Below are 25,717 nucleotides of genomic sequence, written 5' to 3' on the forward strand. Positions count from 1 at the left end.
TATTCTATTGAATACTCTTTTTCTTCTTGCCTTGGCTACTGAAGCATTTCCATTGCTAATTCTCCTCACAGTCACACTGTCCTTACCTCCATTGTCCTATCTATCTCAGCTCTCACCTCTGACTGAAAAATCCTATGTAACTCTGCCCCTTATTTCATTCTTTACCTCCTTGCTCTGTTGAAAATATCACCTTGAACACCTGGATAAGAGCTGCTTGTCTTTGAGGGATTCCTCCTCAGTATTGAGGAAGACTCACCCCAAGGTCTATCTTCTCAGTGCAAACTGCTTTCTGAAACCTTTCTTCTGCCCTGAGGTCTATGAATGTGCACGTGGACTTATTCTGTAGGGGAGTGGCTGGCACAGTCTCTTGTGCTAAGGACTGAGCTATGGGATTATCTCCAAATGTTTTATATGGCAGAAGAGGTTGCTCACGCAAAGGGCACCTTGCCAGTAGTGAGCTTTCTGCATCAATGTGACTTGGGAACTCAGAGCTTTGCTAAAGTTGCTTTCCTACAGGGGAACAGCCTCATAGCTTTAATAGGATGGTTCTTCCCTGCCTCCCGGCTGTTTTGAAATTGTAGCTACACAGAAACACCATGTTTCAGTGTGGGTTATAATTAGATGCATCTGTTAAGCTTTCCAGAGAGCACAGTAGTGTAGGAGAGGTGTTCATTGCAGAATTAATTGCTTCCATTGCGCCTGGGAAAGTTGTAATCTGTTTACCTTGGCCTCAAATGATTTCCAAAGCTTTAAATGATTTGAGTCATCTTTGCAAATTTAACTGTGTTGTAGAACAAATGATAGATTCACTAAATAAACTTCATCCCTTGGAGCAGTTACTTGGATTTTCTGTTTTTAAAGCAGGGATGAATTTAATTTGCTAACTAGTCATAGTGCTTACTCTGTTACAAGAAGTGACTGAGCTGTTCCATATATGCAGAAATGTGGGATTTGAATGAATGAGAGGACGGTGTTTGTACAAGGTCTTAAAGTTGCCTTTTAAAAATGCCTTTTGAATAGCATGGCTGGTTATTAGTGGGGAAAAAAAAAATACGTACAGAGTAGCTAAAATTGTTCTCACCTAAAAGGGAGATATACAGTAAATCAGTGTGATGATGATAACATTTTCCAGCATCGTGTGAAGTTACCAGCACTAGAAGATAGAGTTCAATGGGCGGTGCTGAGGCTGACTCAGGAGCGGTGGTTCCCTCACTCCCACTCTATACTAAGTCAATACTCCAACATGCTCAAAGACTTACGTTTATATTGGTAGTATCCTTCCTGTGGGAAGTAAGCCTGTGGCTCATTCAATGTGGTCATTCATGTTTCCATTTTGGCAGGACAAATATTGGCAGCACATCAGGCACCCCAGCCAGATCTCAGCTATATAAGCACATTTTGTTTTCCTTCAGTTTCCTTGCAACTTAGTACAAGTCAATACTACTTTCTTACACAGTATGTTGCTCAGTTCGTTGGTACCTGGGATCAGGAGTAGGCTAAATACTTGACGTCCACATAGATCATTTGTAAAGTGATCTAAAAGTACTTAGGGGTTTTGAGAGAAAGATTTCGTAGCTTCTGCTCTCACACAGTATTTTAGAATACAATATGCTATGTATGGTTTTTGTGTAGGTACGCTGCCAACCTATGCTGTAGGTATTCAGCCAACAGAGCTTTCTACGCATGTTTTTGGCTCAGCCAGAACAGGCCAGTAAGTTTTAAACATGAAAGGATTTTAAATGTCCCAAACCATTATAAGGACTTCAGGAGATAAGAGGGGTGGGGAAGACAAGGGTTTTGAAACCTGAGAATATTGGAATCCTGTGGGAGGGCAGCTTAACATTTTGTTTCATAACAATCCTGTAATTCTCAAGGGCCAGAACAGTACAGGGAATAGGAGCACAGAGACTGAAGTGGTGGTAATGATGATTAGTGATTGTGTGCTTGGAGTGAGTACCTGGACTTTGGTGTGAGAAGGAACCTTTTTGTCACAGAATGCAGCAAGAGCTTGTCCTGACCTTGTAAATTAAAGTGTAACGATGGTGTATAGGTCTCTGCTGGAACAATTGTAACGGATTTTGATTTATGTCCTAAGAGATTTTTATGTGGGATAAATTTGTATCATCGTGAAGTTTCAAATTGCTTTTAAAGTTCAAAAGAAATTACTTCTTTGAGTAGCTTATTTCCCTTCAAAGCTTTGAGTGAGAACACGTGCGTCTTTATTTTGAAACAGTGTAGATAGATATCTAATGTGTACGTATTACATGTACATTCGCAAGCCTTCCCTTGCCAAGCAATCTTTGCTGACATACTCCAATAGCATTTAGACTTTGTGAGCTGTTAAGAGGTGTGGTGGTGTTCCTGTCTAAATATTACTGAGGCATTTTGCTCCACACCTGCCGAAAGCAAAGGCGTGGTGAGATTTGGCACATGAATTGAGCACTGGCATAATTTGTCATACTGTACTATAACCACTGTGTGCTTTAGCTTAGATGCTGTAATTAGTAAAGGCAGTGTTTCTCCTGAGATATTCTGTTCTGATGACCAGTGCAACACTTCTGGGGAAGCAATGATCTCGATATCTGAAAAGAGATAAGTTTATATGGAAATTAACATGCATGCTGTTCTCACATCTACCGGTGTGCATTTTTCCTTTGAATGAATCAGATGTTGAGCATTTTTTAAGTCACCAAGGTAGCAGTTAAAACCAAAAATATGAAGAATAGCCTGAATTTCATGCTGCGCAGTACTCCATTGCGAGTAATGGTGTATGTGTGGATTGCATGCACTTTAGCCTAAGCATGTCATTTTTCTGAAGAAATCTCTCAAAGGGTGTAACTACATCAGCTACACAACTGCTGAATCAGAAAACCAATTCCTCACATGGATGTGCCAATTCGTCACACATGGATGTGCAAGAGCAGCATGTAGAGGAAAGGCTCTCTTTTAGGAAATTAGTTTAAACACTTGCTATTTCTTCATGCAGCTTGACCACAAATACTCCTGTGTGGTGGAATAACCAGAGTTTCATAAGGCAGTTGATATTTTCAGAAGTTTCAGCAGTGAAATGTTCAAATACTCATTTGTGAACACATACTGGCAATCTTTGCTATTTACACATCTGCTTGGCCCCTTATTCGTATCTCTATTTTCACACATTTTAGGATGGGACTGATCTGAGCTATCTAAGTGCACCTGTGCATGCAGCAAGTCTTTGTCCTGGAATACAGTAACCCTTTAAAGGGAGCTTGGAATAGAACTTTCCCTTCATATTGACAAAAATCTTGGACAAGATAGAGTGTCATTTGTTAGTATCATTTGAACATCTCTTATCATGCCTTCATCATTGCAAGATTTTTTTCATCCTTCTGTGCCTTACACTCTGCCTGTTGCATTAAGCATCTTAGTCTCTTGAGACCAGGTGTGCTTTTTACACAATTCAAGTTAGCAAGTTCTGCATAGCAGTGACCAAATAGAAATTAATGATGTGATGTACACCAAGTGAAACAAGAGGATCTTGTATTCTCTTCTGCTCTCAGGCAAAATGAGATACAAAGATTTTGTTCCTCCAGCCTTTGTGAGGGATGGATCTTTTGTCCCACAGAAAGGTGAACTTTCTGGATTTTGTGCTGAGGACCTTCTTTTGAAATCTTCTAATGATCACATGCTCTTCTTCACCTCAGCACTTCCAAGCTCTTTGAAGCTGTTCTTTCCAGTTGGGATTCAGCTATGTGCAGACTTTTAAGGCTTTGTCATATTTTAGGCTGGTGCACCTTCAGACTTCTTTCTCTTTCAAAGATTAAAGCTAAACACCAGATATGTTGCTTAAAACTAGTGGCATTGTTCCCTTAAACTGCTCTAGACTCTTCTTTCTTCTTGTCAATCCCCCTTCATTTTCCAGACCCCTGGATCTGGAAAGCCTTCAGAGGCTTTCTTAGTACCTCCTGATTTTGCAGTTGCTAATTGTTTCTCTGGGAACATAGACCTAGCTGTAGACAAGGCCTCTTTAACGTGGACTCTGCAGCACAGAGGAAACATTTGACTAAGGAAAACTAGCAGATTGCATGTAAGGAGAGGCAAAGCCCTTGCTTTGTGGCTGGAGCAATGACATTGATCACCTTCCATCCCCCATCTTCTGCAGACGCAGCTGAAATGCAGCTTGGACTAAGTAGTTGAGCAACACAGGAAAAAGGCTCTCCTCCCACTCTCAAACCTTTATCTCCCTGGCATTTACCCTCGTAGAGACAGAGCTTGACCCCAGCTCTGCCCTTCTAACTTCACTGCCTTAAGAAGCAGGTAGAGACTGCTGAAGGACAGGGAGCAAAAAGGAGGACATGATGAGGATGGGAATAGGTAACAGCTTGGAGAAGGGGCGTTACTGGAGAGTAATAAACTGTGCCCACAAGAAATGAGGCAGCAGAGAATCAGTAAGGAAGAGAGCTGCTCTTACAGCCCTGTGAAAGTTAATGGTACCTCCACAGCATCCCTTGTCCATCTTTAATTCCCATCTCTCTGCCTTCCTTACAGGAAGGTGCATTCATCTGGCACCTCATTATTTTCCCTCTCCTATACTGACCTCTTATCAGTGCACAATTTCTAAATTTTACCTATGTGACTAAGGAGTCAGCCTTCCAATGTGAGGACTTGCACCATTCCTGTTGTCAGTGTGGTACCCACAGCAGAAGTTCATTGCATTGATTTCAGACCATGGGTTGCTACTGCTAACATTTAACAAAAGTAGCAAGGTGCTCTGTGGGTTGAAAAAATATGTAAAAGCTCAACATTGGTTTGGGATCCTTTTTTCCTTAGGAGTGCCATGAAATTGTGAGTGTTTGCTCATGTCACAAGGCAGTTAGACTATATGAAATTAGAGTCTTTATCTTGCGACATTTAAGAATATACTAGTTAGGAAAGGAGGCCAGGTACAAATGATTGCACATTGTTATCCACATGGCAGCAACATGGAGCCGAAGTATAAATTATGCTATTGGGTATAAAAATGTGTAGTGTGCAGCTACATATTATCTGGCCTTTGCTCTTAAATATTGTTAAATATAGGAATTTGTTGTTCACATAGTGAATAGGCACTGCTTGAAATTTACAGAGATAATCTGTAGATGTTGGTTCAAAAGTATTAAAAGTGAGGACAGACAATGAGAGCTTTGTGGGTTGTGGGAGACAAAACAAGGAACTGGCAGGGCTTATTCTCACCTGCAGCTAATTCTCATTTGGTAAGAGAAAGTAAAGCCAGTTGAATGGCTTTCACTACTGCTACACCAGTGACATTTGAATTTATGTTTAAAATCAAATTAATCAGCAGGCTGTGGGTTCTCCAACCATACAAATAGGCAGCACTTGACTAGGCAAGGTCCTGAGCTATTTGATATGGCTGTGAAGGTAGCTCTGCTTTGAACAAGGTGCTGGACCAGGTGATTTTCAGCTGCCCTTTCCAGCCAAAAGTACTGGAAATCATTCTAATGACCTGAACTTCAGAATATCAATTCCTGCAAATCGCTGCCTTTGCTCAAGTGAGTAGTTTTACTTACATTCTTATCTATTTGAAGAACTAGGACTAGAACAAGCTGTAGGACCCAAGGGCCATATTCTCTCATCTTTATAGAAGTTCGTTACATGAATTACCTTCCTGCTGGTGTAAGACAGTAGGAAGACAAATAGGTGTGGTTTTGTCTCTGTGCAATTCACTAATCCACTGTGCTTCTTTGCATACGTGATATACTACGGGTGTGGTGGCAGAGCAATCAAAGCCTCTTACAATGAGTTCTAAAGCTGTGAGTCTGAGCCTTCTCTTTTAATTGTGCTGAAAGTGATGCTGGAGATAAAAGGGCATGAGATAGCAGAGAGCCATAGGTGCAGTGCTGATTACTTCACTTCTGTGGGGATGGCAACATTGCTGGGTGATGGAGGTCAGATATGTGTCACTGGCCCTGGGGCTACCTCCAGGCCTGCCGTCCCTGTGCTGGTTATCAGAGAAGCTCCACAGCTCCTCAGATATGGAAGGCTATTGACTCTTTTGGCTGCTAGATGAATATTTATGTGTTTGAGATCAGAGGACTCTGGTGTCCATTCCTTGGTGGATGTGTGGTTTGCCACATCCCAAAACAGTTCCAAAGTTTTGAGACTTTGAAAATATGGGGCTGAGAATTCATACTCTTTTCTCATTTATGTACGAGGAAAGGGCACACAGTACAGTTGCTTAAGGAAGTGGTTCCTGGAGACTAGAATATTTGCGTGTTGCTGTAGAGGCAGAGTGCAGCAGAAATCAGGTGTCAGGACGGAATCCATCTACACATACACAAACAGATACACTTTTTTTTGCATCTTTTGTGTGGGGATAAGTATAATTTAATTGATAAGAACTCCAATGGCCTAGAAATAGTGCAGTTTGGGAATAAATCAGGTGAAAAATAAATGTCCTGAGGATTTTGTGTACTCCATTTCCATGCTCAGACCAACAGAAAGTCTGAAACAATATTAAACATCATTATCTCTCTTGTAATAAGTTTCCCTGTTTGTTATCTCCTGACCAGCAATTGACTAATTTACAAGAAAGTGAAGGAAAGTATTTGAACTATTTATACACCAGAGAAGGTGGTGTCATGTTATCTTCCTTCTTTTGCAAGATCCTGTTTGCTAACTGTAAGTTACGACCCTAGCTACTGCCAAGGTATGTGTTATCTTGTGGAGGGGGAAAGCTAAAACAAGTAGAAAAAGCAAAATGCAATGTGGTGGAAAAAAGCATCACCACAGACCGCCCAGCACTGGTGCCAAGCTGTTTGCACTGCTGTGAGGAGGGAGCACCACTCCTTGCAGTAAGCGCACTGCCCCAAGCCCTCCTCTGTCACTCTGCAGTTTGTGTGACAGTTCATCACGGGTCTGTTTTCTTTCTTTTCCTTTCCCACAGAGTCCACCCTTCAGGATGCACTGTTTCACAAAGGTCCCCAGGGGTGGCAGTTCCCCCAGCCCTCCTGCTGCACTGTGTGCTGCTCCTGCAAGGACTCTCCATGTGCTGTGGCCTCCTTCAGGCCTCATCCACTGCTGCACTATGGGCTCTTCATGGGCTGCACCTTTTGGTAGAGAAGCACAGAAAACCTCTTGTTATAAATACATGTTCTTCTGCTCATCGTAATCTGGCAATACAGATTAGGCTCTGTAGCTAGTGGGTGAGCCACAGTCCAGCTGTTGTCCCATCCCATTAGGCTGAGGTGTCAGTGCAAGTGTTCCAATATGGGTTAGGCATCCTCATCTCATCTCAATCTTGGCTTCTGAACCCTTTCTTCTGCAGCTGCAGCAGCAACCAAAAAAAAACTAGGAAAATTTGAAAGTCAGCCCCTTCCAGCCACGGCTGGACCCTTCTCGCTCTGTCCCTGTGAAGGTACAAGCAGCAGGTGGGAGAAACAGAAGCTTTCTTGAACAAACCCAGCTCCTGTAGAAGAGCTTTAACATGGTACAGGCACAGAGGAGAAGTGGCTTTGAGGCAGCGATTTACACCACACTCAGTTCTTCCCCTGCCCATGTCAGTGGTGCTGACTAGCAGCTACATGCCACCAAAGCCTCTTCATTCCAGCATGCCAGCCCTGGTGGATCACAGATGGGACAACTGACTGCTGTCACCACTAGCCATAAGTTTTAAATTTTGTTCTGTTGGCAGTGAGCTGTTCTTGAGGAAGTGTGAGCTGAGACAGATCTCTGGGTGTCTCAGTCGAAGCCAAAATCTGTCCCATCACCCCAGCTGGGACCAGGGAAGCAGCAAATTGGACACACGGGTTCAGATGTGCCAGGTGGTGCTTAGAAGGGAGAACCAATTTCTTCCCTCGCTATGCTCTTTTAGCTGACATAGACCACTAGATTATTAGATTAAGTTGCTGTTCTCTTGTTCAACTTCTCACCCATTAGTACTTGTTCTGCAGTTGCTGCTAGCCTGTGTGTCCATGCTTATTCCTCTGCATGACATTCTTTCCCTGCTGCACAACCTTGCTGTACTTAAAATACTACAAGTGAAATGTGTTTGCTTAAACATGTTTTTATTATGATTAAAGGAACAAAAGAGAACATTCGCAAGACCCATTACATATGAATGCAAGGAAAACAATTTGAATAGTAACATACCATATTTGGTCATGATGATTGAGCCAAAGTTTAGGGAGAAATGTGAATTAAAAGATTTTTATAATGCATCTTTAGAAAGTGAGGAAGAGCCTTGTAGTATCAGGAGCACAGAGAAAAAGCAATTGCCTTGTCAGCATAGGAATGGTTGGTGACAGTTGACAGTTTAGTCTGAGAGATTTTGAGTGACTAATTCTGGAGGAGCTTGGTCATACAGATACCTGGCTTAATTGGAAGGCTGCATTTTTTCCCCATAAGCCTTCTGCTGATGTATCAGGTTGCATTTTTCAGTGTGATGACTCAGTACTGTGAGTCTAATTTTCATTCCCTTAGCCCTTCATCCATGAGTTAACAGTATCACTCTTTGCGTAAAGAAAAGGTGAAGTGCACCTGTTCTTACAGTGTAACTTCTTTCTGATTTTTTTTTTCTAGAAAAAGCCCTAACTTTTATAAAGTCTGGATGTAACAAAGAACATGCTTTTCTTTTTACCCCTGATACTACAGTGCTCTGGGTCTTGCTGAAAGGAACAGGCTCTTTCAACTTTCTTCCTTTTAAGGGGAAATACATCTGCCAAAGAAGAGAATGGTGTTGGTTGGGTTGTGCTTGATACAGTAGAGGAATGGATGGTCAACCCTAAATTCTTCAGAGACGCTTGCAGCATCCACTCCAGCCTCTGCTGAGCCTACCACCTCTCTGCCTGCTTCATAGATTTCTGCGTATGCTGCATGGACAGCTTGAGATATCTTCAGGCTCCCTGCTGAGGAGATGCCAGACAGATTGGCTGAAGAGCTGAACAGGTCGGTCATTCCCATAGCCATTAAGACAGATGTGAGGTTATATTTTTCCTCAATCTTCATGCGAGGCAAGTACACTTTGATCTTCCTCTCTTCCATAACATTAGAACTGAACCATTCAGTCATTTTTTCAAAGCTGATTGTAGTCTCGAGCTGCAAGGAAATGAGAATGAGATCTGTGGGATGGTGACAACTTCCTTCATGGCAATGCAGTACTAGTTAATATCATATGTTTTTTGTGTACATCTTTTAAACTGATTGCTCTTGTCATTGCTTTTTCCTAGGCGTATAGAGATCAATTTTGCTAGAAGAGAAAAGCATACCATAACTCTTTTTTCTCTGCTCAGTCTTATTTTCTTTTCCTTTTATAGGCTTACTGCCATTTCTTTAAATAATAATAATAATAATGAGATGGCTAATCCCTTAAAGCTCCTTCCTGTTTATTTTCTTTGCTTGGGAAATATATTCTAAAAATCACTCTATGCTTTTGAGTTTAAAGCTGTCTCTACATTTAAGACCTCTCAGGAACCAGTTGTTAATGGTAGCTAATTACTGATACTTTACCTACCAGCTGTTACTATACTGGGAACTGATATTTTAAGAGAATTCGAGTTTTTAAAAATTAGATTTTTAGCTGGCAAATATGCTTCCATCTTACTTACACTGTACCAGTTCAAAGCTATATCTGCCACTTAAAACAAAGAAGATGTAAATTAGCAAAGTGACTGGTTGCACTGGTGACCACTAGAGGGGTGGGAATCTCTTAACCCTATCACGGCATTGGCATCTGGAATAATTGGTTTCTTTTGGTATTACTAATGTTTCTTTGTACGTGCTAATATTTCTTTCCTTGCTAATTTACTGAATGTCTCTTACACAGATCTGGCCATGGCAGTTTGTAGAAACACCATCTCAATATATTCTCTCTTACCACCTTTATCCAAACTTTTTTTTCCTCAAACGCACTGATTCTCTTTGATCAAGCTCCTCCTTTTCAGACTTTCTAATCAAAATGTACTAGTTTTCCTACATACTTTTTTTCCTAGAGCCGTACATAATCTTTCAAATGCCTGTCTGTCAGGATGTGATGGAAATTTAGCTGTGATTAAATGCTTCTTCATCTTTATAATTTAGATTATTTGAGTTAGTGTACAAACATTTCAATGAATTCTCATTTATTACATTGCATTTCCTATTCTGAATAACTACGGTCCTAATTACAATATGCTATGCCTGTGTTCTGTTCATATCAACAATTGTACATTATGTACATGTTATTTCTGAAACTGCTTTAACCACATCCAATTTTCAGTTAATTTATGAAGACATCAAGGAAGCACATTGAGCACCACCAAATGAGACAATTATTAGAACCAGTAAACCTAATATGAACTCTCCAAGATGCTCCTCAGAGCACAGGAATGGAGACATAAGACCTTTAGAGTTCAAGCCACTGCAGTAACAGCTGCTTAGGTGAGAATCATCTTGTCTACTGTGTCAAACATTTCACCCTCAAAGCAGTTCCTTAAGCAAGCCATGCTCAGCATAGGCTATTGCAGGACCCACAGGGACAACTCTACACTTCTATGCAACAATCACATATTGAATCACAATGAAATTTGTGCTGGTTAAATGTTTTAGAATAACTGTGTTGAAAAGAGCTTTGCAACAACTAAATTTCAGTGTGTTTTTAATTTTCTGAAGCCAACTTCTAGGGCCATACCTGCTCAAGGCCTGAGACTTCATCAGGCAACAGCACCCACATGCTCATTGTTCCACTGGCAAAAGGAAGCTCCAGGATCTTCATTTTCTCAGAAGCCATTGATGCCACTTTAAATAAACCAATCTGGTGCATCATCTGCACAGGTTTGCTTTCTTGCTGTAGAACCAAAAAGAAAAAAGAGAGAATATAGTTTTAACAAAGATTGTTCTTAGATTGCAGAAATGTCTAGTTATGGTTAAGATGACTGATGGCTCTCATTCAGGAAGGCTTTCCTAGGAAAAGTGGGAATCTCAAGTTATTTCTCGGGAGCTTTGCAATGTCAGCAATAGTGTGAAGAGAGAAATAAAGAAAACTCCCTGGTTTTAACATAGTGTCTGAAAGAGATGCAGACAAATGAGCAGATACGCTAATGTAGTGTTTATGTAACAACAGGTCTACACTCTTCATGAATTCTAGATTACATCTTTAAGGTATGCCCATATACCTCAGTCACTCTGAAAGGTACTGCTTGCGTGTCTTCATCCTTAAATGCTTTCTCCCACAGTCCTTTGAAGACAATGGCATTAACCAGGACCATTGCAGTTTGAGAATCCACGGAGCTTGGCTGAAGGACATTTTTGATCATTCCTTTAAAAATGAATAGGAAAAGAGAGTTGTATATCACATTGGCAAGCAAAAGGTAGATAGAGAGTGTACAAGTTATGGAGAAGAGGATGTAGGGGCAAGGACATTGGTTTGTTTTTGCAACTATAATCTTGTTCTTCTAATACTGATTTTCTTTCTTCTATTGTCAGTAACTCTTGTTTCTCTCTCTATAAGGAATCACAACAAAAGATAATGGATAAAGAGATTTATGTGTTACAAAAAGACTAAACCTGTATATTTTGTGATAAGGGGAAGAACCACCGGAATCTCTCTTATCCCAGAATGGTCTCCAACCAAAACAGTACCAAAAAACATAAATATGACTTGCTTCTAACCAAAGTGGAAATTTGAGGTCTATGTAAATATGTAACAAAAGAGGGAAACAGAATTTTACTCTGTTTTCTTCAAAAACTTTCTCCTGTTCATTCTGCAGTCCTCATGCATGTAGTATGCTTCTCACCTAGTCCTGTCAAACACATAGCTTGCACGTAGCTTACACACATAGGTTGTGGATGTTTTCATCTCAGTTAGAATTCAGTCTTTCATCTGTGTTTCAAGCATGACGGAAAGGAATGCTGTGAGGAGATGAGGAAGGAAGTAGAAAAATGGAGGAACCACTCAGAGAGGCATTAGGGCAAAAGTCAAAACTGTAGTTTTACAATTCCTTAACTCTGGCTTTCCACTGCCCTTTATCCGTTAAGATTTTTCAAGTGCCTAATGACTGTATGCCCTGCTTAACAGGCACACAACAACTCTGGGAAGCCTGAACTCAAAGCACACTGTCTGAGCTATATCCAGGTTCTCAGTATTAGAATTAACCAATTGTCACTATGTACAAAGCATGTTCTAATGCTGTCCTTTTCATCAGGACTGGAAGTATTACATTCCTGCAAATCTCTTGCAAATAGTCATCTTAAAGGGAGGTTGTCTGAAGGGAAAAAAAAAAGAAGTTGATTGATAGTTCTATATCTGGGAAGTGATCTGTTATCCAGGAGCAGCAACAAAAAGAGAGATTTTATATTTTCCTCCTGTGAATTAAGTGCTCTTCTAGGCTGGCCAAATATGGTGACAGAAGGGAAAATATGGTGGCTTGCCCTTACCATTTGTCTGACTTTCTACCCAGGAATTGATGAGCCCTCTGGCTTGATCTGCAGCTGTTTGAAAGTTGATAGATTCCAAGCCTCCGCTATACAGTTCCTTCACACATTGCAAGTATTCCTGTAAAGCAAGAGTATTCGGCTTTCAGATATGAATTTCAAAGCATTTTGCAAATGTGAATTGCAAGACTGAAATTAACAGATATAAATAATATAGTAGTGTAAAAGGCTATTTTACACTGCATTACTATACGCTATGTCGCATAGTGCATTAAGTAGTGTAATATGCTTTAGCTGTATTGCTGTATTGTAAGATCTGACATTCTTTTAGCAAGCCATGTATTATCTGAAAACTGTAGAGGTTCAGGACTGTGTTCGAGAAAAGTTTTGTCCTCTCTTCCATATGCAAAAACAGCAAAAAAAGAAATTTTGTTAGTGGAACATAGACCTCTGACTGTTTTTGCATTACAGAATGGTAGAGCTTTGGCGTGGAAATAGATCAGATTTTAGAGCAACTTACCGGCAGGATTGGGTATGTCTCTTCAGCATAAAGTCTACTGGCAAGGCTGAATGAATAAACATCATTTGGTTTGGTGATTTGGTTGAGTATGTCTCTAAGTGAAGAGTGGACGTTTACAGATGTGCCACACTGAATACAAAGAGAAAGAAAGATGATGTTATTCTAGTTTTATTACTTAGTAGGCTTTACGTAGTGTATTAATAGGATAAAGTAGTTAGATATTGTTTGTCCTGTCTGTCTTACTGCTAGTAACTACACTGATGTGGTCCTTTTCTAATATATACAATTTTGTGCTATTTTTCTTCTGTAATTCCCTCATACTTTTCTCTAGGGAACTCCTGACTGCCTGCTGATATGATCTAGCTCCAGCAGATCAGGCAGGCTTTCATCTTTTCCAACCAGACCCATTTATCCAGAATCATCTACCTGTCTTGCTTAAGCATACAAATATCCACAAGTTTCCTCATTCACCTAGTATTTTTGTCCTGAGTTTCATCTTGTGTTTGTTCTGAATCCCCTGGTACCTCCTTTCTTTCTCTGTTCTTATGTACAAAGTGTTCTCCCAGCTGCTGAATGCAGAGCACTAGCTGCTCATCAGAAAGGGCTTGGAACTGCTAAGAGATTGCTTCATCTGCTGGATTTTGCTTCCAGAGGAAAGGGACATGGGGAAGGAGGTGAAATTATTTCTGTACCTGAGCTTCAATACTGTCTCCAAATCCTGGAAGTTTATCAAAGCGAACAACCTGCAATTGAAAAGAATAGTAGCTGAAATAACAGTTATGACAAAAAGAAGTTAGGCAATCCAGTTTCAAGATTTCTGGCTAGCGCATTTGTGTAACACTCTGAGCTGGAGGTGGCCACAGTTTTAGATAACTCTGGTTCCAGATTTTCAGCCTCTGAGCTATGCAGTTTCCAAGGGACATCATTGCATAATTAAGTGCTATGGCTCCATTGAGGAGAACAAAGGTTTTAACGTTTAACTATAGGCTCACCTTATTTATCTGGGTCCTGGTGCTGTCTTTTGCACCTAGGTAGACCATGGCCAGAGCTGAAATGATGGTGAAGGGGGAGTAGAAGATGTTCTCATTGGCATGGTGGACTTTGAGTTCCTTGAATACATCAAAACAGAATTCCATGCTTACTGCACCGATGGAGCCCATGGTGAACTCTGAGTTGTCTAGAGCAAAGAGCAGAATAATGAAAATGTAAGGATGGAATGCTGTACATAGTGCCATGCAGGGTACTCTATAGTAGATTACAACCATAAAATATGAGCAGGTTTTAGGCAATTAAATGTAAGCAAGTAGTTTTAAAGTAATTCTGCGGTATTGTGTCTGTTGCTATACCCACCTCTCATCCGTGTTCAAAACCATATTCATAAATTTATTTCTTTATGCATTTGCATTCATTTCCTTTTGGGTAGCAAACTGTCTCAGAAGCCTTAGATCTATGTGTGATTTCTCTTTACCATTTAAAAGCAGCCAAACAACAGTTTCCTCTGCATATTTTCAATCAGTGAAAGCTAGAATTCATTGGTACATTTCAGTACTTCTGATCAAAACAAGAAAATACAATCCGGTAGGCTTGCAAAGCTGGAAATTCAAAGAGCAAATTCCAGTAGACTTACTCTGGGTTTGGACAGATATATAAGAAAGCAGAACCTTGTCGAATTTCTTATTTTATTTCCTAAAAATAAGTAAGCGCAGAAAAATATCTCTTCATTGCACACTACTTACTATCAAAAGTAGATCTTCAAAAGTATTTTTACCTTTGTTTTAATGATGGAAGAATAGATAAGGGATGTAATTTGTATGAGATCATGAAGTCTAGGAAAAAGACATGCGTGTAATTCGTATTTTGCCCTATTGCACTTTCAGATATGCTTGCTTTTCTCAAAGATGTGTATGTGTACTGTAGTATAAACTTCCTGAGGATTTAAATTTTATGGATGACATTCAGACGGAAGAGAAATGCAGATATGATAAAACAGCAATGTCTACTATAAAACAGAGCTGTTGAATGAATTCTTGTTCATGACACAGACCAATAGAAGCTTTATACTTGTTGTGTTTCTGTTATAAAGAGCTGAACTGTACAAGTACTGTATAGCCAGTGTGCTTATATAAAGCACAGCTTTTGGGATCAGCATGAATCTAATTGCTTTCCTGTGTTATATAACCTGTGAAAGCCAGAAGTTTTTCAGAACCCTCTCTGCTCTTGGTGCACTCTGTAGGACTAGAGGTTAATCAAGCAAACCGCAAAGAATATCAGGTAGTGAATGACAGGATAAGATGTTCTGAAATTCAAAACATTTTAAGCATAAAGAATAAGCCTCCTGAAAACAAACACACAGCTTTTATACATAATAAAATAGTGCAGGATGCATACACAGGTAAGAAGTTTTCATGGCCGGTATCATGCAGGTATTTCACCCCTAAAGATACAATACATAACACAATACTTGTTCATTTTTTTTAAGTTTAGGCACAAGCAAGAACTAATATAGAGAGAGGGTAATTCTAGAGAGTTGCTTACCTTTTGAGCTTGAGCACTAAAGGCAATACAGCTTTCCAGCTGTATGTACAGAGACTGGCTGAGCCCTGGGGAATATATAGCCTGAATTGGGACCCACCCACAGGTTCTGTCCAGAAGTTTGACCTTTGATGCATAGAAATCATTTAATGGGATTGGGTCAGATTTTATTTTCCAAACATCCATTTTGGATTGAAGGGAGAGCAAATATTAGTTTTTAATTCTGGGTAACAAAGTGTTTTCTGCCAGTTCTGCTAATCCATCAGGACTGTTGGATGGGAGAGAAGACTGGGAAATACTGCTCATGTTCCGCTGAGCTTCAGTTACAACCAGATAACAGGATCTTAAACAGAAAAATGTGGGAACCTTAGAGATGGAAAACATAATTAGCAATTATTAGTTAGTCTGTTTATTACTGTGGTTGTTGAAACAGACTTGAAGTCTGTTTCAGTTGATTCTTCTTGTTTGTACAACGTGGATCTGAGCCATGCTACACAGGAGATAGGTGAGAACAAGACTTGACCTATTATTTTGTTTACAAAATAGAGGAAACAAAGAAACATGCACATGAAGAAACCAGTTGAGATGAGAGTGAAGAGCAGATACAAACTTTCTATAGTTGGAATATTTAAATACATCTTTTGATGGATGTAAATGCTTTATAACAAACTTTTATTCTAAGGGAACTGCAAAACAGCTCCATACAAAGCAAAATAATAATTCCAAATGTGTTTATGGTACAAACTTGCAATGTTCCTCAAAGATCTTCCATGAATAACTTAATGGCCTGGCAGATGACAGAGGAATTGTGAAATTCAGCTGGAGAAGTGTTCATGGTTCGAGGGACAATCATAATATACAATAGCAAATATATTTCAGTTATAGAAGCTATTGTTCTGTATTGAAATAATAGAATTGACAAATAGTAAAGAAAGCATTCTGACCTCTGTAAAGCACTGTTTGATTTAAAAATGGGGGAAAAAAGTACAACATAATTCTTCAGGACATACAAAGAGATTGCTGCAATCTCTGTTAAGCAGAAGAATTACTTTCCTATACCACTAGTTGAAGTTTGGTCAGTGCCATTTTCTTTTTGTTTCTCTCCTTTCTTTTGTGAAAATAAATATACTAGAAATCTACGTTCTTGCTGAGTTTGAGGACTTGAGCAAGACGAGATGGTAGTGCAAATGATATTTTTTGCTGGATATCTACAACACAGCTGATTTTTTTGTTTCAGTTTGTTTTTAATCACTTCTGCTGTTTTGCCTACTTTTTATGATGATTGATGTGCTACTCAGTAAATGTTATTTCTACCTATGAGACATATATTAGTCTGCTGAAGGAGAAAGGAGATTGGGAATGAGTCTTCTCAGATGCACTTTTCCATCACCTGGTGTCGATCAAACACAAATAATTTGTGTATAGATATTCCAGATATATAATTGGAATTTGCAGAGTGACAGTGTTCAGGTAGTCCTGTCACACTGCAATATCCTGGTGAAATAACAAGGAAAAGAGAGACCGTTTTGGCTCTTACTAAGGCAGGGAACTGCTTACCAGATAGGGAGGTTCTGGAAGTGACATCCAGCATGAAAATTACACTTCCAGATACTTGAAGGTATCAAGTCTGACTTGTCAGACAGGATCCAGAGTAACTTCTGTCTTAATGCTACGGAAAAGGGGGAAGGTATCCACCATGGCCAAAATTGTCAGCCATTTTGTCTTAGCAAAGAGCAGATATGGTCAGTAAGGACAAGGTTTTTCCAAAGCAACCATGCCATATACAATTAAGCATGTATAATTAATGAATAAAAGTATAATTTAGTGTATGTCCTCCTTTGGATGTTACGAAGAAATGCTTTTATTAACAATTCACCGTAATCTGTCCTAAGAGTAGTGAGTAACAACAGGCTGTTTCTCACCGAGTGGTTGGGTGTACCAGTGAGCCAGAGCACTGAATGCCACATTCCCTCTTTTGTATCCCGTTTCATTTCTGGGTCCCCATTTCATTTCTGGGTCCCCATTTCATTTCTGTAGCTCAGGAAGTTGTAGTGGATTTACACTTCAAATTGTGGTAGTGAAGGTCTCCAGGTCTTCTGGACTACAGAATCACAGAATCACAGAATCACAGAATTGTAGGGGTTGGAAGGGACCTCCAGAGATCATCGAGTCCAACCCCCCTGCCAAAGTAGGTTCCCTACACCAGGTAGCACAGGTAGGCATCCAGGCAGGTCTTGAACATCTCCAGAGAAGGAGACTCCACCACCTCCCTGGGCAGCCTGTTCCAGTGCTCCGTCACCTCACTGTAAAGAAGTTCTTGCGCATGTTTGTGCGGAACTTCCTATGCTGCAGTTTCTGGCCATTTCCCCTTGTCCTGTCTCCACTCACCACTGAAAAGAGTCTGGTCTCGCCATTCTGCCCCCCACACCTTAGATATTTATAGACCTGGATCAGGTCCCCTCTCAGTCTCCTTTTCTCAAGGCTGAACAGACCCAGTTCACTCAGCCTTTCTTCATAGCAGAGATGCTTCAGGCCCTTCACCATCTTCGTGGCCCTCCGCTGGACTCTTTCCAAGAGATCCCTGTCTTTTTTGTACTGGGGAGCCCAGAACTGGACGCAGTACTCCAGATGAGGTCTTACCAGGGCAGAGTAGAGGGGGAGGATCACCTCCTTTGACCTGCTGGCCACGCTCTTTTTAATGCACCCCAGTAAGCCATTGGCCTTTTTGGCCACAAGGGCACACTGCTGGCTCATGGCCAACCTGTCATCCACCAGGACACCCAGGTCCCTTTCCGCAGAGCTCCCCTCCAGCAGCTCATCCCCCAACCTGTACTGGTGCATGGAATTATTCCTCCCCAGATGCAAGACTCTACACTTGCTTTTGTTAAACCTCATCCGGTTTTTTTCTGCCCAGCTCTCCAGCCTATCCAGGTCTTGCTGAATGGCAACACAGCCTTCAGGCGTGTCAGCCAATCCTCCCAACTTCGTATCATCGGCAAACTTGCTGAGGGTGGCCATTATCCCCTCATCAAGGTCATTGATGAAGATGTTGAACAAGACCGGACCCAGCACAGACCCCTGAGGAACACCGCTAGTTACAGGCCTCCAACCGGTGGCCTTACATACCTGTAAGACCTGAGTCATGTGCCCAGCTTTTCACTAACATTGTGTACTTTAAGAGCTAAAAAATATCAAAGAAATCAATGCAGTTATGTCAGTTATCACTGTCATACCATTGTGCTGCAAATATAGAATGAGAATGATTCCAAATGTTTTTTTAAAGCTGCTCTTTTTGACTTCCACAGTATCCTGATTCCAGACCTACAGAACAGTTTTGTATGCATTTGACTTGCAGAGCTTTGTTCTGGGAGTCTTATAAAAGCCATTTTTTCTCTCCAAGAAGTAGTCTGTGGTTTAAAACAACATGAGGTGTGGAGGATGAGAATTTCTGCTTCTCTGTCAGATACAAAAAATATACTACTCTCTTTTTCAATGGAAGGCCAGGCATAAGCAACAGAAATTGTCCATGAACAAATGATATCTTGATTAGAACAGGCTGTCAGCATAGCATTGTCAGCATACCTGCATAGTTGGTTGGACCTGGGGTCTAGAGAGAGTAAGCTGCAATCTTCTTGCAGTTAGAAGGCTACCTGAGATAGATGGTAATGGATTGCCCTGCCCGGCACAGCTGTGCAAAGCAGTACAAATAGTTTTGTCACAGATTGTTTGACAATGCTTGTCCCAAGAGAAGGTCAGCTAGGGCTGTCCTGCTCTTTCTTCTGCCAGGCATTTCATTGTGGGCCTATCCCTAAACCAACAGTCTCAAAGACCTGAAAATAATAAAAGCACTTTTATACAAAAGGATATGAAGTCCAGGTGAGCTCACAGGTCAAAGCCTCTTATCCAGTCACTAAAACCTACTCAGAACTTTAGATTTTGTTCTCCTCTTTGCTCTACAATTTTGATATTAGGAAGGAGAACATTAACTGTTCTCTGTTTGTCTTTGTTGCACATTGTGAGCGTGGAAATTACCTTTTTGTGAGGGAAAGAAGTAACCATTCATGGAGAGAGAAATCATTTTGCTCAGGTGAATGTCTAATGTTGGTGCTGTAGCCATCAGTGATGGTTCCTCTCTCACCTGTTTTGTGGGATTGTGTTGATTCCCCTGTCTGAAGAAAATCAGGTGACTGGTCAAGCTCCTTTGGATGTGAGTTCATAGTCCACCTGGTATCTTTCTGCAGCAGTGCTGTGCCATTCTGAAGAGAATAATATTGTTGCCTGCTGTGCTGCCTTGGTTTTTGACAGACTATGACAAGACTGTGAAAAACTATTTGTCTTTGCTCTTAATTCTCATTAGGTCTCTTACCAGACCTCGCATTCATTTTGATTTCATTTAGCCTTCGTTTTGCAGACGATGATTTCTTAAAACTTCCTGTAGATATTTGATCTGACGTTGGTGTTGTCTTCATGGCATGACATTCAATGATTACATCCTACTGGCTAGCAAAAGGTTGGGTGGGAGAATTTTCCCCAAAATCTGACAGTCTTCCTCATTGTTACTGAATGAGTTGTAGCCTCACCTACATGCAAAGCCTTTCACTTAGGAAAATAATAAAGCCTATTTAGGAGGAAGAACAAAACAAAGTCCAAAGAATAGTCGGAGTGGTTGAGGAAGGTTTCTAATCTGAAAAAAAAAGGACACATTTTCAGAAAGGGGAAGGAGGAGAACCGAAGAGATTGCAGTTCTCTGTAGTTATTGAAAAGTGCATTTGTTCACTATGATGCTTGTAAGAAAGTTACTTAGATCTATTGCTTAATGTACCACTTATTGTAGCTAACATAAAGAGAGAGTAGTATCAGTAATCTTACATTCCCTTGGGGAAAACCAAGCTGTTCAGTATTGGGCAGACCTCCAGTCAAGGCATGACATGTGATGCAAGTCTCATCCATAGAGCTAGAAGTCCTAGGCTAGAAGGCCTTCCTTGGGTGTCTCAAGGCATATGAAGGAATTAAGGTGATAAGAAAAGGTAGCATAGATTTATGAAGGACAGATCTCTGCTGACCAGCATTTTCATCTTCTATAATGAATGGCTTATTCTAGAAACAAAGGCAAAGCAGAGGATATCATATGCCTTGACTTTATTAAGGCCTTCAATATGATCTCCCAAATTATTCTTGTAACAAGACAGGAGAGACGTAGACTGAGGCAGCAGACATGTGTGGGTGGAAAATTAGCTAGATGCCAATAGCCCTCCTTCTGTACTGACATTATGGTCTGCAGGATTGTTTCTCCATTTTCTCACTCCCTCTCCCAGTGGCTGCTGCAGTTTTCCTCCTTCTTCAATCTGCTCTTACAGAGGTGCAACCAGTATCACTCATGGCTTTACTCTGTCCAGCGGCAGGTCCTTTTGGGAGCTGTGTGAAACTGGCTTTGATCTGACATATGGAAGTTTCTTTTCATAAAGACCACCCTTGCGGCTTGCGCACTACCAAAAACTTGCTGACCAGGTGGGACCATAGAGACAGGGCAGGGCTGAGGTCAAGCTGGGAAGCGAGCTGAGATCAGCAGGCCCAATATCTGGGCAGGACAGGGCTGTGGGAAGGTGGATGCTGGTCTTGCTATGGCCTCACTCCAGCAGGAGTTGATGATATTCCAGCAGACTGAATTGTGATCCTGCGTATGGGATACCTCATGGGAGGTGAGTGCCTTCAGAGCTCAGAAGCATCCTCCCATCCTTCTGAGCAAAGTGCATCCTTTCCCCTTACAGAGACCTGGGCTCAGGAGAGGCTTACTTTAGAGAGCTGCTCTAAAGCCAAGGCATGAACAGAAGAAAGGAAAGGAACATGGCACAAGTGGCCCTGACCTGAGTAAGGGGGGGTCACACTGTTGTGAGGAGCCCTGCTAGGGATGCAGAGGAGAGCCTGGCAGGGTAGAAAGGGGCTTAATCAGGAGCCTGGGCTGAATAAAGGGTGAGTACTGTCCAGAGATCAGAACCCAGAGCAAGGCCAGTCCCTCAGCAAGTTTGGTAGTGACAAGGTTCTGGGTGGCCAGAGACTGGGGTCCTTGCACAGCTGCAAACAAGAGTCCAAATCACAAGGCAGTATCATATCACAGGGCACGTCCATAGTCAGGCCAAGAAATCATTTCTTAGGTCAAGATTAGGTTCCAGTCCAGCAATCACCCAGCAGGTCCTTAGCAGCAGGGCACAGCTCAGGTCACAGTAGGAGTCCTTGGCCAGGTATGGACACAGCTGTGTTTGAACTGGAGACTAGTACACACCATGATAGTACACATCATGCTAGTACATCTAACATAGCACAAGAAAGAAGTGAAGGTTCAGGGCAGAGCTTCAATAGAGGATGTGGGTCTGTAGGGGTGGGTAAAGGCTCCAGGTGTGGTTGGTAATGGCACTTAAAGCAAAGCACTCAGGGCTTTGTTATCTACTTAGGAGCAAAAGAGGTGGTACTGGAGATTCAGTAGAAGTTTGGGTCTGAGGTCAATTGTGAGTGGGCCTGGAGAGAGACACACATACAGCATTCCTTAAGGAGGGACCAAAAGACTAAGGTTCAGCTGAACTGAGCTTCTGTTGTAGGTAACAGTCTTGACTTGGGGAGTGTTATGTAATTTGTTGCTGATTAACATAAAAACTGCTGATTCAGGAATTGACAAAAAACAATGCAGCAAACTGTGGAATAAACACTTAAATCTTTAATCCCCCTTTTCCCCAGCTTCAGTTCATCGTTTCTCCTTCCCTTCCTCCTAGTTTCAGTTTCCTTGTTGCACTCTCTTCTTCCCAGTCCTTTCAGTGATGCAGTAGGCAGTGTAATAGCCTGGGGTCGGTATATAATCTATATAAACGTTTCTGTCTGCCAGTGGTTGCTGCTTACTAGATTCCTCTGCTCTAGTGTGCTCTCTGGGCTGCAGTTCTTTAGGGCTGTCCCTACTCCAGTGTTAGCTTCCTGCAGAATACAGTCCTACCCGGGTGACTCTGGCCTGTGTTGGTTGCCCATGGCTGCAGTGCCTTAGACATATGCCCTCTGGCATGGAGCGCCTCCTCCCAGGAGTGTGTCTTTATCTGTGCTCCCAACATCTACTTCCAAATATCTCTTTTATTTTGTTTCTCCAAACATACCTCTCATATGTCCCCTTTTTGTGTTTCTAAAGTTTTTATTTTTTGGGTCTACTTGCATGTCCTCTGTCCTTAGCAGATACCACCTTTTCTTAATTACATTTGCTACACTGCAGTGCTGCTACATTTTCTAATTAAATTTGGCCTTAAGATGTGCCAGGGTAAGCTTAGGCTGGATATCAGGAAAAAATTCTTTACAGAAAGGATTGTTAAGCACTGGAATAGGCTCCCCAGGGTGGTGGTTGAGTCATCATCTCTGGATGTGTTTAAAAACTGTTTGGATGTGGTGCTCAGGGACATGATTTAGTGGAGGGTTGTTAGTTAGGGTAGTATGGTTATGTTGTGGTTGGACTTGATGGTCTTTAAGGTCTTTTCCAACCTGAGTGATTCTATGATTCTATGATTCTGTGTTTGAGTAGAGATGCAATGTCCTTTTCTTACTAGCTGAAAATCTGGTGCACAGTGAGTTGTTTTCATCCATTATAGAGACACCTGCAGCTGACCCAGGACAGTTCAGGGCTTTGTCTATCAAAGATCACCCCTGATATCCAAACTGTGCCAATTTCCAGTACAGATTCCTGGGCCCATGAGAACAACATATATGGGAGAGCTCCTCCAGTGAGGCTTGTCATTGCTATTAAGACTATTAAGCCCCTATTAGGGCTTACTCTTGCCCTCAGAGTTCTAACACTATTTCCTTTTTCATGACTTCTATAGCTGATTTTATTTTCTATGTATTTAATATTTGTCAGTGGATATCTCTTCCGCAGTTTTGTCCAGTTTCCTTTTAAAATCATGTAAGATTTTAGCATCTCATCAGTTGGGAGAAGCATTAAACTAAGTATCTTGATTGTGACCCTTGCCCAAGGTACTTTGCTTGCCTGCATCGGGCCAAGAATCTCATTGTACTGGAGGACCCTGTAATTCATAAGATACCCTTTGGATGCAGTAAAGAAGACACTCAGAAACTGTAAGGTATTGGTTAAAATACAGTTTACTGGAGCTAACACAAGAAGGGAAAAGGACATAGCACAGATAATTTTTCACATCCCGTCAGAAGCTGGACACCCTAAGTTGTGTAATTTTGGACAGAGCTTTAGTCATGGCAGATTGCACAGATCCCATCCATACAGAGGTTCGCTGGCATTGTGGTCTATGTGTTTTGCCAGGACATTCATAGAAGTAAGCAACACTGTTGAGCAAGAATGTGTTTATATGGATCCATGCTGTTTTTCTTCAAGATAAAGAATGTGCCAGAGGCATCATCACCTGTTGCCATTCTGGGGCCGTATACATGGGTTTAACCTTCTGGTTTGATCTTTGGCCTACCTCACCACTACATATTTGGTTGGGAATCACTGATCTATGGCTATAGTATTGGGAAATGTAGCACTTAATCCCTTATCAGGCCCTTCTAGCCCTACTGTCACTTGTGGCCCTCGGTCTCCTTCCCTTGCTGAGCAGACTGACACTTGCTGCTCCTCAACAGTCATCTTTGCAGTTTATTTTCCAGACTGAAGAATCTTAGATCATGAGCCACAGGAAACAGCAAATAAACTGCTCCACATCCAATCAATATTTCATAGAATCATAAAGGTTGGAAAAAAACCACCAAGGTCTAGTTCAATATGCTGTGCTTTTCCAGGTAACTTTTGAGAGCCCAGAGTAGCTCTGAACCAGGATATTCTCTTGACTGCTCTTCCTCTGGTGACTATGACACCACATGCGGAGTCTTGTAACTTCAGCCATAGATTTGGTTTGCTTAAAAGAAGATAGCCAAACGTGCAGAGAAGTGCAGAATAGACTCAGATGGTCTCCAAATGATTCTGTGATGGTTCCTTCTACAGATGATGTGAGAGGGAAAGGTACACTTAGTTCAGAGAGCATTTCTCATGAGGCATTCAAAAGAGTGTGATTGCACCTGGCTGTTTTCATTCCATGGACCACTAGAAGCGCTGCATCTCTAAGCACACAGTACTGAGACGATATGAGGTGAAGTGAAGACAGAAGGCGATGTCTTCACATAACAACTTCAGTCATGGTATCAGGGAACAAAAAGGACTACTGGACAATACCTGGACTTGGGATTCATTTCTCTTATCCCATGCTGGGCTTTAGAGCTCAGAGGCACCTTTGTAGTGCCCTGCTCTTTCTGAAAGTCGATAAACATCATTTTTTATCCTTAGTGACACTTAATGGCCTTTTTAAAACAAGTCAAATGCTTCCATTTCCCATTTAAGACATTAGGTGGACTCTGTGCCTTGGATACCCTCTTGTGTATAGTTTTGGGAATTCATCATTTCTGCCCTGATTTTCTTCATCTTTTGCTTTGAAAAGATCAAACAATTGGATAGTTGCTTTTTTTTAGTTCACGCTATGTATTAAATACTTCCATAGCAAATGTGGATACTTTACTGTTATTGTACCCAGAAAGTGCAGAGTGACATACCTGTGTATTTCAGTTCCATATAACTGCTTAGTAACCTTACACACTCTGCTGCTCAGGACAATATTTTACCAGTCCTGCCTTTTTTCCTTTGCCATTTGTTAGTTTGTTTGGTTTTAGTTGTAGCAAAACTTTATTGACTGCTTGTCAAAAACTTGAAATTTTGTAGTTCTTGAAATACTTCTTTTTTGCTTGAATCCTACAGTGCAAACTGTAGCTAATCCTTTCTGACCCTCTTGAGAAGAACCAGTAATCGCATTTCTCCCATTTGTAATGGGTATGAAATGTGTTTCACTGCTGCTAACATCATCATTTCAAGTTACAGTTAGTGCTGACATGGCACGTGTTTGAGGCAGCTCTGAAGTACTGAAGTATCAGTATTTTTTCAGTATTAATACCGTAATTTGCAATTCTGCATGTGTATCCCAGCAAAAAACTCTGTTATTAACACCGGTAACCATTATAATTGGATAAAATATAACCTAAAGAGCCTTTCCTCTAAAGACTGTGAAATAGCAGAGGATTGTCACATTAGGCAATAGAAAGATTTCTTCATGTGATTCTTGTCAGCATGGGAAAGCTGAAGCAGTCTGCCTTTTAATACTTCTCTCATATTTGTAAAGTTCTATCTTGTGTGCATCACATTGATGTATTTGCTGAGGATCCTTAGAGGATTTCTGTAAAAGTTCTCTGGAAATACAGTAA

The 25,717-nt window shown here is 41.1% G+C and overlaps 1 protein-coding gene and 1 long non-coding RNA gene across 2 annotated transcripts in view; one reads left to right on the forward strand and one right to left on the reverse strand.

Moving 5' to 3' along the window:
• The window catches only part of LOC122179409, a 67,555-nt gene that overhangs the window by 14,155 nt on the left and 27,683 nt on the right, over nt 1-25,717 (forward strand). The window lies entirely within an intron of this gene.
• On the reverse strand, nt 8,677-14,073 carry LOC122179407 (ovalbumin). Its single transcript, XM_042870254.1, has 7 exons — nt 13,897-14,073; nt 13,597-13,647; nt 12,905-13,033; nt 12,388-12,505; nt 11,127-11,269; nt 10,643-10,798; nt 8,677-9,072 (listed from the first exon to the last, which is right to left on the reverse strand). Exons 1-7 carry the CDS (start codon nt 14,062-14,064, stop codon nt 8,677-8,679), a joined length of 1,161 nt encoding a protein of 386 aa, XP_042726188.1. The 5' UTR covers nt 14,065-14,073.

This window comes from Lagopus leucura, unplaced genomic scaffold (genome assembly GCF_019238085.1).
Source record: "Lagopus leucura isolate 7727_CA_CO unplaced genomic scaffold, USGS_WTPT01 Super-Scaffold_100002, whole genome shotgun sequence".
In the NCBI taxonomy this organism is placed as follows: domain Eukaryota; kingdom Metazoa; phylum Chordata; class Aves; order Galliformes; family Phasianidae; genus Lagopus; species Lagopus leucura.